The 14600-nt window shown below is 37.5% G+C and overlaps 2 protein-coding genes across 2 annotated transcripts; one reads left to right on the forward strand and one right to left on the reverse strand.

Moving 5' to 3' along the window:
• Positions 1 to 990: 990 nt before the first annotated feature.
• On the reverse strand, positions 991 to 10051 carry LOC107037779 (protein brunelleschi). Its single transcript, XM_015256519.2, has 4 exons — positions 9520 to 10051; positions 3151 to 5911; positions 1375 to 1598; positions 991 to 1275 (listed from the first exon to the last, which is right to left on the reverse strand). The coding sequence occupies exons 1-4, from the start codon at positions 9841 to 9843 to the stop codon at positions 1084 to 1086; spliced, it is 3501 nt and encodes a 1166-aa protein (XP_015112005.1). The 5' UTR covers positions 9844 to 10051; the 3' UTR covers positions 991 to 1083.
• On the forward strand, positions 10049 to 14277 carry LOC107037780 (biogenesis of lysosome-related organelles complex 1 subunit 2). Its single transcript, XM_015256520.2, has 2 exons — positions 10049 to 10169; positions 13507 to 14277. The coding sequence occupies exon 2, from the start codon at positions 13531 to 13533 to the stop codon at positions 14011 to 14013; it is 483 nt and encodes a 160-aa protein (XP_015112006.1). The 5' UTR covers positions 10049 to 10169; positions 13507 to 13530; the 3' UTR covers positions 14014 to 14277.
• The last annotated feature ends 323 nt before the right edge of the window (positions 14278 to 14600 follow it).

Consider the following 14600-nt stretch of genomic DNA (forward strand, 5'->3'; position numbering starts at 1 on the left):
TATCAGATAATCGCCATTCTTCCGAATTCGATTATTGATTGATAAAATAATTAGGAATTTAAATATTCAATTGTTGATTAATTTAATAATTGAAAATTGTGAAGTTCTATTACTTGATTGAGTATGTATGAAATTAATGGTAATGATAATTTATGATAATGTCTATCTCTGGATACAATTTATCTTGTATCATTCAGATCTCTTTAGGATAACTTTTTGATACAAGTTAAAATATATTTTATGGACATTTCCTGGGGGTCGCTTATAGGGGAGATATGGAATTATGGAGGATGTTGAATAAAATGCGAATTACCTAGATTTTTCGAATTTTGTTTATAGATTATGAGTTTATAGGAAATTGTTATGGATAATTTCGAAGATTTTAAACGAATAACTGAAAGTGTAAACACTTTCAGTTATTCGTTTAAATTAGTGTTTTAATTTGAAACAAGTTGATATGTTCACTTTTAAAAAAAATGAGAGTGCGTACAAGGATTTCAAGTGAAAAAACGAAAAATTGAAATGTTTCGAAAATTTTGAATGAACAAGTATATATTTTTTTACTGATTGAAATAGAAGGCGCCCAGACGAATATTTTAAAATGAAAAAAATTGAAATTTGTCAAGTAGTTTTCGAGATAGTTGCAAAAAATATTGTAAAACAAATGCCGATTTCTCAAAATCGATTGGACTGAACTTGAGCACAGAGTTAATCCTCAAATATCTATAATCTGACAAAATAACAGGTTTTTTGGAATTATTTTAGTCATCTATTCATTCGATTTTTTAAAAGTTGACAACTAGATGGATACACATGATGATTAAACTTCGTATTTTTATCTTTTAGATCAAGCTACATCATTTCCAAGCGAAATTAATAAATTCAAAAATTGAACGATTCCAATGCTTCCATTCAGCAGCAAAAAATTGAAGATTTAATGCAACTGATTGTGCCTTGCTCGCTTTTGTAAAAAAAAGTGAGATATTGTAATTTTAGAAAATCATCTTTATTAAGCTTATAAATATTTTCACAGGCAATAATTGTGATGACACTTTCAACGGCAATAAACAATCACTATTAACATTATGAATCATCTACAGCAATTTCAATTGGTGGTATATACCTCCAAATGTGGCCTGCATTCATGATATCCGAACATATGCTGCTTGAATTGGAAATTGTTTTTTGACTACTGCATTGAATATCTATTTTGTACTGTCCAGCTGTGAAGAATACGACACGACACTCGTGATAGGCTCTTCCATATTCCTGCAACTAAAACGATGATTTTTCTCGTTAATTCCACTTGAGATGATTTTCCAAAAATTTTCCTCAATATTGAATTATTCTCAGAAGAAAAAAAATTTTATTTACCGTTGGAAGCATGACTTTGTTGGCCCCGGCAATTGATAATCTCGTGTCCAATCGATAATTGTTAACTCCATTGTGATGATCCTGATAGAAATTGATCGATAAACTCAAGTCACTGAGGGGATGCTCCAGAGCATTGCAGACACCAACTCCTATGCTCACGCATTCTCCTAATCCGCATGTTATTTCGTCTTGTGGTTTGACGGCAGTGTCATTGATGATTACCTCTGCAAGAAGAACATATTCAACGATGTCAAGGAAATTGTTATGTCCTATATTTTTTTAAGAAACACCAGGAAAAACGACTATTTTACTCGAAAAATTGCACAATTCAAGAGACTTTTTTTGGTTTCTAGTTGTGAGTCGAATGGTCCTAAGGTTTAAGGATATCCAAGGATCTTTTACAATTTGGTATAGACCACCCTGCAGATTCAATCATTTTCCATCATCAAGTTTGTCAATAAAATTATTTGAGAAAAAGTTGAAAAGAATTGTGAACATTCAGCGTCATTAAAATTATATCTTGGACAGAATTATTATTATTATAAAACATCCGTTGTTTATAAATAAATAATTGTAATTGTTTAAACTTTCGGAAACCTTATTTTGTTAGCTATGTAATCGATTTCTGGTAAAATTCTGAATAAGTATAAATTTGTTACGATTCCAAACAAATTATTTTTATGATAGAAAATTGATTTTTTATAAATTATTTACATAAAATGCTCGTAGTTTTCAAAAATTGCAATTTTTATTTATTTCATCCTCCTCCAAAAGTAAAGTCTCGAATTATTTTTCAGATTTTTTTCAGATAAAATATTTTCTAGCGATTCAATATCGAGATTCAAATTCAGACCTGCAAAGTTTGAATAATAAAATCATTGTAAAATATCCGAAGACTTAGGGTGAAATGGGGTTGAAATGAAAGCTCCGATGTTCGACTACAAAAGTAGAGAAGCATTCATTGAAGAAAAAAGTAGCCAAATTACTTGGATATCCTTAAGAACAAAAGGCCTTAAGGGTCTAATGAATTGATCAGGAAAAGGGTACTTTGACCCTCAACTACTCCAAACGTTTTTAAATGGCGCCTGACCCTCAACACCAATTGTCCCTGAACTAAAAACTAAATCAAAATCAGAGGTATCAAAAAAGGGTCAAGTGACTCTTGACCCTCCACGTCTTCAAAGGTCCTTTGACCCTTAGACGATTTGACCCTCAACCATAAACCTCTTCAAGGGTCTTTTGAGCTTCAAAACCATTCAAACCTCAACTAAAAATTATAAAATAGAAGGATCAAAAAGGGTCATTTGACCCTTGACCCTACACGTCGCCAAAGGTCCTTTGACCCTTAAGACGATTTGACCCCCAACCCAAACATCCTTAAAAAATTTTTGAGCTTCAAATCCATTCAAACCCCAACTAAAAATTATAAAACAGAAGGATCAAAAAGGATCATTTGACCGTTGACCCTACACCTCGCCAAAGGTCCTTTGACCCTTAAGACGATTTGACCCTCAACCCAAACATCCTTAAAAATTTTTTGAGCTTCAAAACCATTTAAATCCCAACTAAAAACAGAAAAATAGAAGGATCAAAAAGGGTCATTCGACCCTTGACCCGACACATCGTCCAAGGTCATTTGACCCTCCATTTGACCGTCAACTAGACAAAAAAAGCATCTTGAATTGTTCTGATCCGTAATTTCTTGTAGACTCTAATTTCCCCCGATTTCCCATATCAATAAAAACCATTAAAAATCCTTAAAAAAACAGTCCTTACCCCACTGGAGTGGACTCATCCTCACAAGATCTAGCATATCCTGCGTGAAAGAGATCCCCGCAATGCCCGCCTTCCCCGTAGCATCAGTCCCCAGCAACTGCCACTTGAGGTCCACCAGGCCCGCAATATGCTCCGCGCAAATCTTCTGCAGCTCCCCCTCACTCATCACCGCAAGCTTGCTCAAAGGACACCTGTTCGCTGGCACTGGGATCCTGCAGGACTCCCTCCCCTCCATATAGATGCACTTGCTCTGCGTGTAATGCAGCTCCATCTCATGATTAGTCATATTAGTGACATCGAGTACGAGATAGAACTGCGAGGGAGTTTCAGCCGGAAGTACATCCCAACTGGTGATCTGGACACTGGGCAGCATCTCAATAGTAATGAAGACACTTGAGACCCTGCAGAACCCAGCGGTCAGCCCCTTCGCCCCAGAATACCTTATCTTCAGCTGTCCCTCAGTGATGTTGGACGCCACCACAGGCGTCGCTAGTTTCGAAACTCGGGAATTCCCCGAGCTCGAAGAACTGGAGGAGTGTGAGCTCAACGCGGAGCGCATGGAGGAAGTCAGTCCGCTTTGCCTCTTTGTGTGATGGGACGGCGTCAGTCTCGACGGCAAGGACTTGCTCCCAGAGTTCCCCAAGGAATTCCCCAGAGAACCCTTCCCAAAAGAGCTATTCATCTTATTATTCGGCACGACAAAGTTCGTGTCAGCGTAAAGATAAAGCGTGAGACTGGCTGAAGTCCCAGACTGGAGAGGCAGCTGAGTCTTCAGGTTCTCATCACTCCACTTGAAGACTCTGGACTCTGTCAATGCGTCCAGGGCCGACTTAATGGAGACCTCGATCATCTCTATGGGCACCTGTCCAACATTCGTAATGGTGATGGTGCATTCTGCACTCTCACCCCCGTAAAGAGATATGCTAGCGCTCGTGACGATATTCTCGCCAGACGAGAAGCTCGCAGTCTGGGGAAGACTGGTCGCCACGTCGATCTTCGGTAGACTAGGAACAACTTCCACAGAGTACTGAGGATGGGGCATGCCCTCCATGCTCCTCAATCTGCAATTCGATTTGACGCCTAGCGTATGAGTACTGAACCCCAAGATCTCCAGCTCCCCGATCTCCTTCGGAGTCCCCGCGAGGGTGACCGCGATGGGTCCGGACTCAGCGGGGAGTGTGATGCTCTCTGGAAGAGGATCGAAGACGATTCCATTCGTCAACAGTCTCATATTAGAGACATTCAGCTCGAACGGAAGAGGATTGACCAGTTGCAGCGACACCTCACAGACGTCTCCCTCAACCCACAGGTAATCAACTTTGCTTTTCGACTTAGTCCGTCTCTCCAAGGATCCAAAATTGATGGGCGTGAAGAGGAAGGGTCCGTGATCCTCCTTGACCCTCTCGATCTTCTGCGGCTGGAGGTGGGGCTGGAGATTCTTCAAAACAAACGATCTCGTCCTCGGAATGTTCGTCAGATTCGCCGGGGGAATGACAATTCCGGATGGGAGAACAAGAAGCACCGGGGCGCCCTCACACTGCTGTGCGACGCTCTGCAATTGCAGCGCGGCATCTCGTCGTTCAGACGGCGTCAGGTAATTGAACATCGTCTGAAGGAGAAAGGTCATGTGTCTGGTGGCCAGAGCAAGGTTTCCCATTCTGTTTGCAGCGACAATCAGTTCGTTGATGATCTTAATCTGAATCGCCGGCCAGCCTCGCCTACGATTGCTTGGCATCTCCGCAGGGTCCAAGGACAATTTGAACCCTGGGCAGGACTGCAGGACTAGGTTGTAGCACTGCTGCCAGTCGGGGTTCGGATTTTTCTGGGAGATGTGTCTAGTTCCTGCTAATCTCATGCAGAAGGAGGCCTTCCGGGCGAAGCCGATGGTTGAGAACAGCTCCGAGAGCTTCGTGAATCTGTCGATCTTCTCCTGTTCACTCCAGTCGATGTTGTTGAAGACGACGTTGTTGAGGAAGGATGCCGCTTGGATCGTGCAGTTCTGCTCGATTGAGATTCTGGTGGCTTTGAAACTCGCCTCAGTCTCGATTATACCAGCGTTTTGGTACTTGCTGTAGTGGACAATCGCTTTGGAGTACTTCTCGGGGATATCTTCAGGTGGGAGGATGTGTGGCATCTGGACTTTGAGCTCTTCGATTGAGGGGGGCAGGGGAAGGGCTGGCAGGGGCTGCGAGCCGCGTCGATTCTTGCCTGGAGATCCTTCCTGCAGGGAGGAGTTTCGTTGGAGGGGGAGGTTCCTCCGGAGGTTGGGGTAGAGGACGAGGGAGGAGGCTGCGCAGAGACCCTCGTAGGCTGCCCCCAGCCACAGCCAGTCGTTGACCCCTTGCAGGATGCCTACGGCGGAGGTGTAGTTGTTTAGAGCGTCTGCACACAGACCCGCTTGGAGGCAGAGGTCCCCCAGGTGTTTTGTCATCCTGCCGAAGCAGCGTTTCCGGTTGTTCCTGGACTCGAGGTCCAGACCTATGAAGTCTTTCTTTTCGAAGGCGGCCATCAGCAGCGGTACGCGGTCTATCTTCTCTCTGGATCTCTTTAGCCTCTGGGCCTCGAGAATCCAGAAGAGGGAGTGCAGACAATCAATTACTTGAGATTCAAGGGTGGGACATTGGTCGTCCCCGTAAAAGGCGGCTCGGGTCTTGAAGTTTGAGGGGGTCGTGAAATCTTTTGGGGGCTCGTTTACTGTGGGGGACTCCGCTGGTCCGAAGAGAATCGCTCGGGAATCGTAGAGGGTTGACATGTATTTTACCTGTTGAAGTGGGGAGGGGGGGATGTGGTGAAATGTGAGACGTTTGGCGAATGGGAGCTCATCCCGAGGGAAAAAATTGGGGATGCAATTTTTTGCATGGCATGATTACAATTCCTTTGGCGCGACGATTTAACTTATGTTTTCCGTACCTTATTTCGCCGGGATTACGGGAAAAATAATGAAAAAAATCCATCTCCATTATTTCTCCTGAATTATAGAGATTCTTCACAGAAGACGGAGCTTTATATAGCGTTCCACATCTTGTGGCATCACTGGATATTGCTGGATAGGATTTTGGAGTAGGTATGGGGGGAGTCGAAATAATTCTCAATATTAGTTAACAAGGCAAATTTACTGAAAAAATTTGAAAGTTCAGACTAGGATTTGAATCCGAGACCTTCTAATTATGTATCAGGTGCTCTCCCAACTTAAGGTGAGGTCACAACGCTCACAAAAAAAGAGTCAGTAAGGCCACGAAGTCACAGAGTCATAAAAAAAAAGAAGTCACAAGGGTCACGAGGGTCACAAGAGTCATAAAAAAAAGGAATCGCTAAGGTCACAAGGGTGACACTGCCTTGGTTCAATGGGCTTTTGACTGAGGAAAATTCTTCTGTTGCAGATTTTGTTGACTGAACTTTTGCGATTGTTGTTGCAATTTTTGCAGAAAAAAAATTCAATCAAAAAAATCTCCAACAAAAAAAATTCTATTAAAATAGAGTTTTGTTGTTTTGATATTGTAAATATAATCATTGAATTCAAATGTGGGAATGTGTGTATGAATTTGTATGTGGAGTATCTATACGAAACTTTATGGAAATGTTCGTATCTTGAAAAATAAGGATTGAAAGGCTTAGGTATATCCCAAAAACTAATTGAGAGGGAATTTTTCCTTCATTTTTGCCGTATTCCTGAGGAAGAATGGTACGGAAAATATGTCAAGTAGTCAAATAGCGGCGCTAAAGGAGTTATAATCTTCCCTTTTGCATGATTTTTCATTAGAGCTTTCGCAGTCTTTTCATTGAAAATTCGAGTTTAAGGATATCCAAGTATCTTTTACAGTTTGGTAAAAATTTTTTTTTCAAAATTTAAATTTTTAAACAGTTGTTCCATTAGGTAGTTTGGACACCTGATAAATTTTGTATAGGATTGGCTAAAATGGACGCCCAAAAAATTGTGAATAATACAATTTTTTTAAATAGATTCTTTGCAAAGTCCACAACCGAAAAATTATTCAAGAGTGCGGTACAATGGACACCCGAAAAAGTTGATCCTATTCAAAAGTCAAAAAAATTGACAACAGGCATTTTCTAATAGAATCGTGTATCTTTTTATAGAGAGAAATTAGAGATGTTCGAAGAAATATGAATAAATAAAATACAACTCTATTAAATTTTACACTGGAGTTTGAAATATAGAGTAGCTTTGGATTTCCTGATTTACTACTGAAATAATTTTGAAATTATTCATTTTTTCAATGAATAATTGCACGCCCTATACAGCTGACCTTTTGTCCATTTGTGAAATTTGTAAAATACTTTTCTACTCACAAACGAAATCACCATAAAACAATGGGGAAGGGGAGGATAAATGAGCAAAGAAAAATTTGGTTTACCACCCCCGACGACGAAAGTAAAAAATGACTTTTTTTTTTCAATTTGAAAATCACATCATGACTAGTGTTTCGGAAATTGAATAATATTATTGAAACATAAGAAATTGAAGAAGAAATCGAAGTATCCATTTTATCCCCTTTTTTGCGTTCCCTTACATCTCCTATGACGCGTCTTATGACAATATGTTCGTTTTTATAAACTTCAAATGAAGTCGGAACAGTAGGATTGATGCAATTCAATTCATTATTTAAATCTGGCGTCCCACAATTAACATTGCCCCACGCACCCTCCCCTAATTATTCTTTGTTTTGTTATTTTCACTTGAAATATTTTTTTTCTGTTAATTAAAACATTCTAAAAGGTATGGAAGCCATCATATCTCCATTCAGGTGATTCTTTTATTTTAGATCCCACCACGAAACTTGAATTTCTTTTAAGGATGTTTATCGCAAGTATTGAAAAAAAATTGATTTTGCAAACGTATGCGCCAACGTGCGCTGATATGGGATAGAATCTTTTAAATATTTTCTCTTTTTGCCCGGGTACCCCCAATTTTTCTCTGGCCATTCGATTCAGTATAGTTTTACACATTACCTTCTATGTTTATTTCTATTTTTAGAGTTTTCTAGTAGGTGAATTGTAAATTTCAATATAAATCCCATAAGAGCCCGTGTATAAAGAAAAATTTGTTTATTTATTTCGGGCGAGACTGTTGCGAGTAATTTTTATTTAACATCAAAGAAATTAGTTTCATATGTTCTGCTATCAGCCAAAAAAATTACAGAATTTTCCTTGAACATGAAACAAGTGGGAAATTGCTCATGTATTGCGTACACTACAGTTGTTTTTGCTAATAAATTAACAATATGCTTCCGAATGGTCATTTTGCTTATTTTTTTCCCTTGTATATTATTCATAGCCTATTTGATTTTCTTGAATTGAATTAATTTCTTTCCAGCTAATTGTTTTAGATTTTCCACTTAATGAAATTCTAAAAATTTCTGAAAATTTCAATGAAATATCATCAAGAATATTTCATTCATACATAATTGAATGCATTCGAAACATCACATTTAAGGGAACCATCAGAAAGCTAACGTTCAAGGGAATTCATGAAAAATTCGAAATTTTCAAAAATTATCGTAAAAAGCAAATTAAACGAGACAGTTATTGTAACCACCTTTTAACGTCGTCATTGTCGCATTGAAAAAAACATGTTAAGCTATGATTGAATTCATTTGAAACGCAATATCCAGAGATATCTGCGAAATTCTGATTTTCGAAAAATACGAAAAATACGGTATTTCGGAATAATTTCACAGAAATCAAAATAACGATTATTGCTATCGCTTTCATCTTCGAACTCGGCCAAAAGGACATCCCAACGAATTTTTTAAGCCATCATTCAATGAATTTAGAACATTATTTTTTAATTATCGTGTCACAACTGAATTTTGAAAAAATTCGAAAATTAAAAAAAATAATAAATGAATTAAATTTTAATTAATGGCGATGGATAGGCCTTAGCAATACCTACATTTGAGAAAAAAATGATTCAATTCCATCTATTTATTAGCGAGAAATTGAAGAAAAAGTTTGTTATATACACACATACGAACGTACAAAACAGTCTAAAAAATGCATTTTTGGACTTTTGGGATCATAATGGGTCGATATAACACAAAAAGTGGAAAACTTAAATTTGAACGATTACAATGCTTCCATTCGGAAGCAAAAATAAGATTTGCTGAAAATGACTAAACATCCTTAACCGTCCATCAATTGGCCTGTTCACCCTAGTTTTCCACGTTTTTCCCCATCGATATCTCAAGATCGGCAGAGTGAAATTCAATAATTTTTCTTTCATTTTGAACCCCGAAAAAATCCTTTCAAAATGAGCCCTAATTCATCCAAATCACATCATTTCTTCAGTTGATACTGATGCTTCAAAAAGTCTGAAGCTTTTACTTCACTACTAAAACGATCAGCATATACCTTTAAAGTCTCATGCAGCCTGCAAAGTTCATTCAACTCCGTCTGATCCTCATACTTCCCAAACGTGAAGAGTCCCAGGAGTTTCCTGTGGGTCTGAAAGTCCCCCCAGTCGCTGTTTTCCACCGGATGATCTTTGACGAACCTCACGTAAATCTCCCGAGTCGCTCCAGAGGACTCAGGGATGGTGAGTGTACTCCCGCTCTTGATAATCCTCTCGCAGAGTCTCAGCAGTGTCTTCTGCTTTATCTGGGAGCCGATGGGCCTCAGGAGGACCAGGAGGGCCGCGTGGTCGTGGGTCGTCTGCTCATAGTCTGGCTGAGACATATTCCCGTTAATTTTCTTATTTCATCGACATTGCGAGGGCTTTTCACGAGTTTTGCTTGCGAATCGTCGCTCAGACGATTGCCACGACACTGAACTTGAGGTGGAGGTGGTTTTCCTTCGGTTTTTCCTTATCGCGAGGGCGTTATTAAGTGACAACAAACGTGAATAATGGTGACAGGCACAGCTGATTGTGCCCAGTGTGCTGTCAGTGGGCGATGGTGTGGGGAGTGCGCATGAGTCGGGACGTGATGTCTCGCGGGAATCGAACATAGCCTCCAACGTCATTTGGAGATTCTTTTGTGAAGAAGACGGTGTTTGTTTTGTTGGTAAGTTAATTTATAAAAATCGTAATCTCAAGAGGCTCAATCCATGTGCCTCCGAATTCTTTAATTTGTAGATTATTAATTAAACATTTATAGGTAGGTCTTACTTAGAAATTTGATAGTGAAAGAAGATATAACACTTAGTGTCTTTCTTTCATATCGAGATATTACTTATACCTGACGAACGTCTAAGGTGACAGAATAGTAGATGTAGGATAAAAGAGGAATTGTTCTTGGAGGGCAATTTCTGGAGGAAATGGTTTGACGATTGGGGATTGATTGATGATTGGAGATTTGCGGAGATGGGCAGGAGGAAACGAGAAGTATTAGATAATTGTTATGGAATTTAATCCTAGATCTTATGGGGATTGTTCATTCATAGATTTTTGTGGAGGAATTATGAGGAAGAATTCATTTTTTATCACTGTTTTGTTTGGTTGATGAGTTAATTCATAACAATTGTAATTTCAGGAGTCTCAATCATGTGCCTCCGAATTCTTTAATTGGTGGATTGTTGATTAAAAATTTATAGGGCTTATTTAGAAAACATGATAGTGAATGAAAATACAGAATTTAGCATCTCTCTTTCATATTAATTGTTTAAGGTGATAGAGTAATAGGTCTGAGACAAACGACGAATTGGTCTTGGAGGAAATGATCTGACAGTTGAGGATTGATTGATGATTGGAGGTTTGTGGGGATGGGGTAGAGAAAGTGAGAACTATCATATAATTATTATGGGGTTGAATCTAAGATCTTATGGGAATTGTTTATTTAGAGATTTTTTGGGGGGAATTGTAAGGAAGAATTTATTTTTCTGCCGATATTTTGTTTGGTTGATGAATTAATTTATAAAAATTGTAATTTCAGAAGTCTCAATCCGTGTATTTCCGAATTCTTTAATTTGTGGATTATTGATTAAAAATTTATAGGTCATCCCTCTTTTATGTTAATTTATGCGTGACGAACGTCTAAGGTGGTAGAATAATAGATAATAGATCTGAGATAACAGAGGAATTGGTCTTGGAGGAAATGATTTGACGGTTGGGGATTAATTTATTATCGAAGGGTTGTGGGGATGAGGTGGAGGATATGAGAAGCATTAGATAATTGTTATGAGCTTCAATCTTAGATCTTATGGGGATTGTTTATTTATAGATATTTGTGGAGGAATTATGAAGAAGAATTTATTTTTCTGTCGATATTTTGTTTGGTTGATGAGTTAATTTTAGGAATTTTCATTTCAAGAGTCTCGATCCGTGTGCTTCCGAATTGTTTAATTTGTGGATTGGTGATTAAAAATTTATAGATCTTATGTAGAAAGCATGATAGTGAATGAAGATACAGGTTTTAGTATCCCTCTTTCATATTAATTTATGTCTGACGAACGTCTAAGGTGATAGAATAATAGATCTGAGATAAACGACGAATTGGTCTTGGAAGAAATGATCTGACAGTTGAGGATTCATTGATGATTGGAGGTTTGTGGGGATGGGGTGGAGAAAATGAGAACTATCATATAATTGTTATGGGGTTGAATCTAAGATCTTATGGGAGTTGTTTATTTATAGATTTTTATGGAGAAATTGTGAGGAAGAATTTATTTTTCTGGCGTTATTTTGTTTGGTTGATGAGTTCATTTACCGGAATTGTTATTCCAGGAGTCTCAGTAGTCCATGTGCCTCGGAATTCTTCAATTTGCCGATTGTTAATTAAAAAATTGTAGGCCGTATTTAGAAATCATGATAATGAATGGAAATATAGCATTCCTCTTTCGTATTAATTTATGCCTGAAACGTTTCTAAGGTGACAGAATAATAGCCCTGGGATAAAAGAGGAATTGTTTTTGGGCACAGAGAGAATATTCAATAAAAATTACGTCTTTTCCGTAATTCCGGAGCGAAATGTGGTTGTAGGAAATTTTATGGAACTATCACAGAATTTTTCCGGAGCGTTCCGTAATTTTTATCCGAATCTCCTGTGAAAAATTACGATACCGTCACTTAAATTTTCTAAGTCGATTCCGTAATCGGTGAGTGAATTGTGAGTTCCGTAATTTTTACTGAACTAATTTTTCCAATCAAACAATCCCCGACAAGGGGAAAATTTTTGGGGGTAAGCTAGGAATAATTATGCATCTGTAAATAAAATCGTGGAAAATTATAGTTGAATGTCTTTTTTTCTTTTTCAAAAAATTAAAAAAATTTGAATTTATGTGGAATGTTTTTTAGGACAAGCTGTTTATACATTGGCTGCCTATTCCACGAGACTAGAAGGGAATAGGAGTAAATGAAAATGGGGGGGGGAGGGATTTCTTTCGATTTTTTACATTCCTGAAAACTGCATTAATTGATAAACGGGATCATCAGATAAAATTAATGGGTTCGATCTTACTTTGTATTGTTTATGTTTGTAAGTGTTAAATCATCGTGTAAATACGTGCATTGAGAATTTTCTTATTTCAAATGTACGTTCTGGTTAAATTTAAGGATTTATATAAATTATTGTGGATATAATTGAAACTTTTGTGTGAATAAAATTATAAAGAAATGTAATTGAAATTTTTGAGGGTAAGGTAGGAATAATTCTGGATCGAATGGGGATCGTTTATTGATCGGTTTTCGTAGAGGAATTGGGGAGAAACTGGAGAAATTTATTGCTAAGACATGCACATCTTCAAGTACGCATTTTTATATAAACGATGTCGTTATTACACTGAAGTTTCAAAAAATTTTGTCATTGAAAATTCACAATTTGATGAAAGAATCAATGGAAATTTTGGACTTTAGTCCAATTGGTTCATGAAAATGAATAGAAATGAGAAAAATTCAGGTAATTATATTCTGGCATTTTCAATTGAGATCTCAGAGTAATTTGGTACTGAATATTCATGTTTTGATTGAAAATCCAAGTAAGTTAGGTGATTCTCGTCATCCCATTGCTCGAAGATTTGAAATTCTATTGAATTTCTGGGGAAATGAAATGATAAATCTCATAATTCAGCAATATTTTTGTTGAAAGCAAATTAACCCAGGTATTGATTTCAATGAAAACGTTCTAATCATCTAAAATAAATAGTTCCTCCATTCATCCAGAATTAAAGTGAAAAACAAGTTCAATTTATATCTAAAAAAGGCGTGTAAAAGCTGCCGAATCGTTGAACAGAATTGTTTAGCGAAACTTTTAGTGCGAAATTCTATCAATTCCATTCTATATAAGGAAAAATTACTAGAAACGATCAAAAAACAATCTTTTTCACATTTCTAGCAATTAAAAAATGGATCTCGGTTGCAGCAATCTCTAAAAAGTCATGACTATTTCATTACTTTTGTTCTTTTAGAAAATTTTTCCCAAAAACCCAACAATGAACGACAACTTGGAGGACCCCCACGTGAACGCCCTTCCAACCGACAACTTGGACGATGGAAACCAGCGCTGTGAATCTCCAAAACGTGGAACAACCCTCTCAACAAGCACAAGTTCCTTCGAGGCCCTAGACCCCCACGACCCCAACCTGAGTCGCCTAGCCAACGCAATGTTCCAGAAGACTGGGGAGTACCTGCAGAAGGAGTTGACAGCAACCCACGCAGACTATCGTCTCCTGGAACGATTGAACAAAGAAGCAATAGCCAAATACGCTGAACTAAAGACAATATCGTGCAATGTGTCCCAGTCTCTGGATGCATTGAATCAAAAATACAAAAAACTGCAGCCAGTGCTGGAGAATATCAATCAAATCGACGACAGTGTCGCTAAATTGGAGCAGGCTGCTTACAAATTGGCTGCCTATTCCAAGAGACTAGAAGCCAAGTTTAAGGATTTAGAAAAAGAGAACAGAAATAAATGAAAATGAGGGGAGAGAGAGGGATTTCTTTAGAATTTTGTCATTCCTGAAAACTGCATTAATTGATAAAAGGGGATCATGAGACAAAATTAATGGGTACGATCCTATTTTGTATTATTTATGTTTATAAGTGTTAAATCATCATGTAAATACGTGCATTGAGAATTTATTATTTCAAATGTACGTTCTGGTTGAATTTAAGGATTTATATAAATTATTGTGGACATAATTTAAACTTTTCTGTAAATAAAATCGTGGAAAATTATAGTTTAACGTCTTTTTCTTTTTCGAAGAATTAAAAAAATTTGAATTCCTATGGAATTTTTTTTAGAACACGCTGTTTACAAACTTGCTGCGTATTTCAAGAGATTATAAGCGAATAGGAGCAAATGAAAATGGAGAGTGAAAAATAAATTTTTTTCCATTTTTGTGGGTTTATATAAATTATTGTGGATATAATTGAAACTTTTGTGTAAATAAAATTATAAAAAAATGTAATTGAACGTTTTTTTCGTCTTTTTCAATGAAATGGAAATTTGAATCCATGTGGATTCTTTGTGTCTTTTCCAAAAGATTCGAGGCCAAATTTT

Source organism: Diachasma alloeum, unplaced genomic scaffold, assembly GCF_001412515.2.
Source record: "Diachasma alloeum isolate Michigan unplaced genomic scaffold, Dall2.0 Dall_scaffold_00270, whole genome shotgun sequence".
Lineage (NCBI taxonomy): Eukaryota > Metazoa > Arthropoda > Insecta > Hymenoptera > Braconidae > Diachasma > Diachasma alloeum.

What these genes read in the sequence shown, in the direction of transcription:
- LOC107037779 (XM_015256519.2), bottom strand. Translation starts at nt 9,843, where the DNA reads ATGTCTCAGCCAGACTATGAGCAGACGACCCACGACCACGCGGCCCTC. An exon ending in GGCTGCATGAGACTTTAAAG is followed by an intron (nt 5,912 to 9,519) that starts GTATATGCTGAT and finishes CCACTTCAACAG; the next exon opens with GTAAAATACATGTCAACCCT. An exon ending in GATGAGTCCACTCCAGTGGG is followed by an intron (nt 1,599 to 3,150) that starts GTAAGGACTGTT and finishes TTCTTCTTGCAG; the next exon opens with AGGTAATCATCAATGACACT.
- LOC107037780 (XM_015256520.2), top strand. Translation starts at nt 13,531, where the DNA reads ATGAACGACAACTTGGAGGACCCCCACGTGAACGCCCTTCCAACCGAC.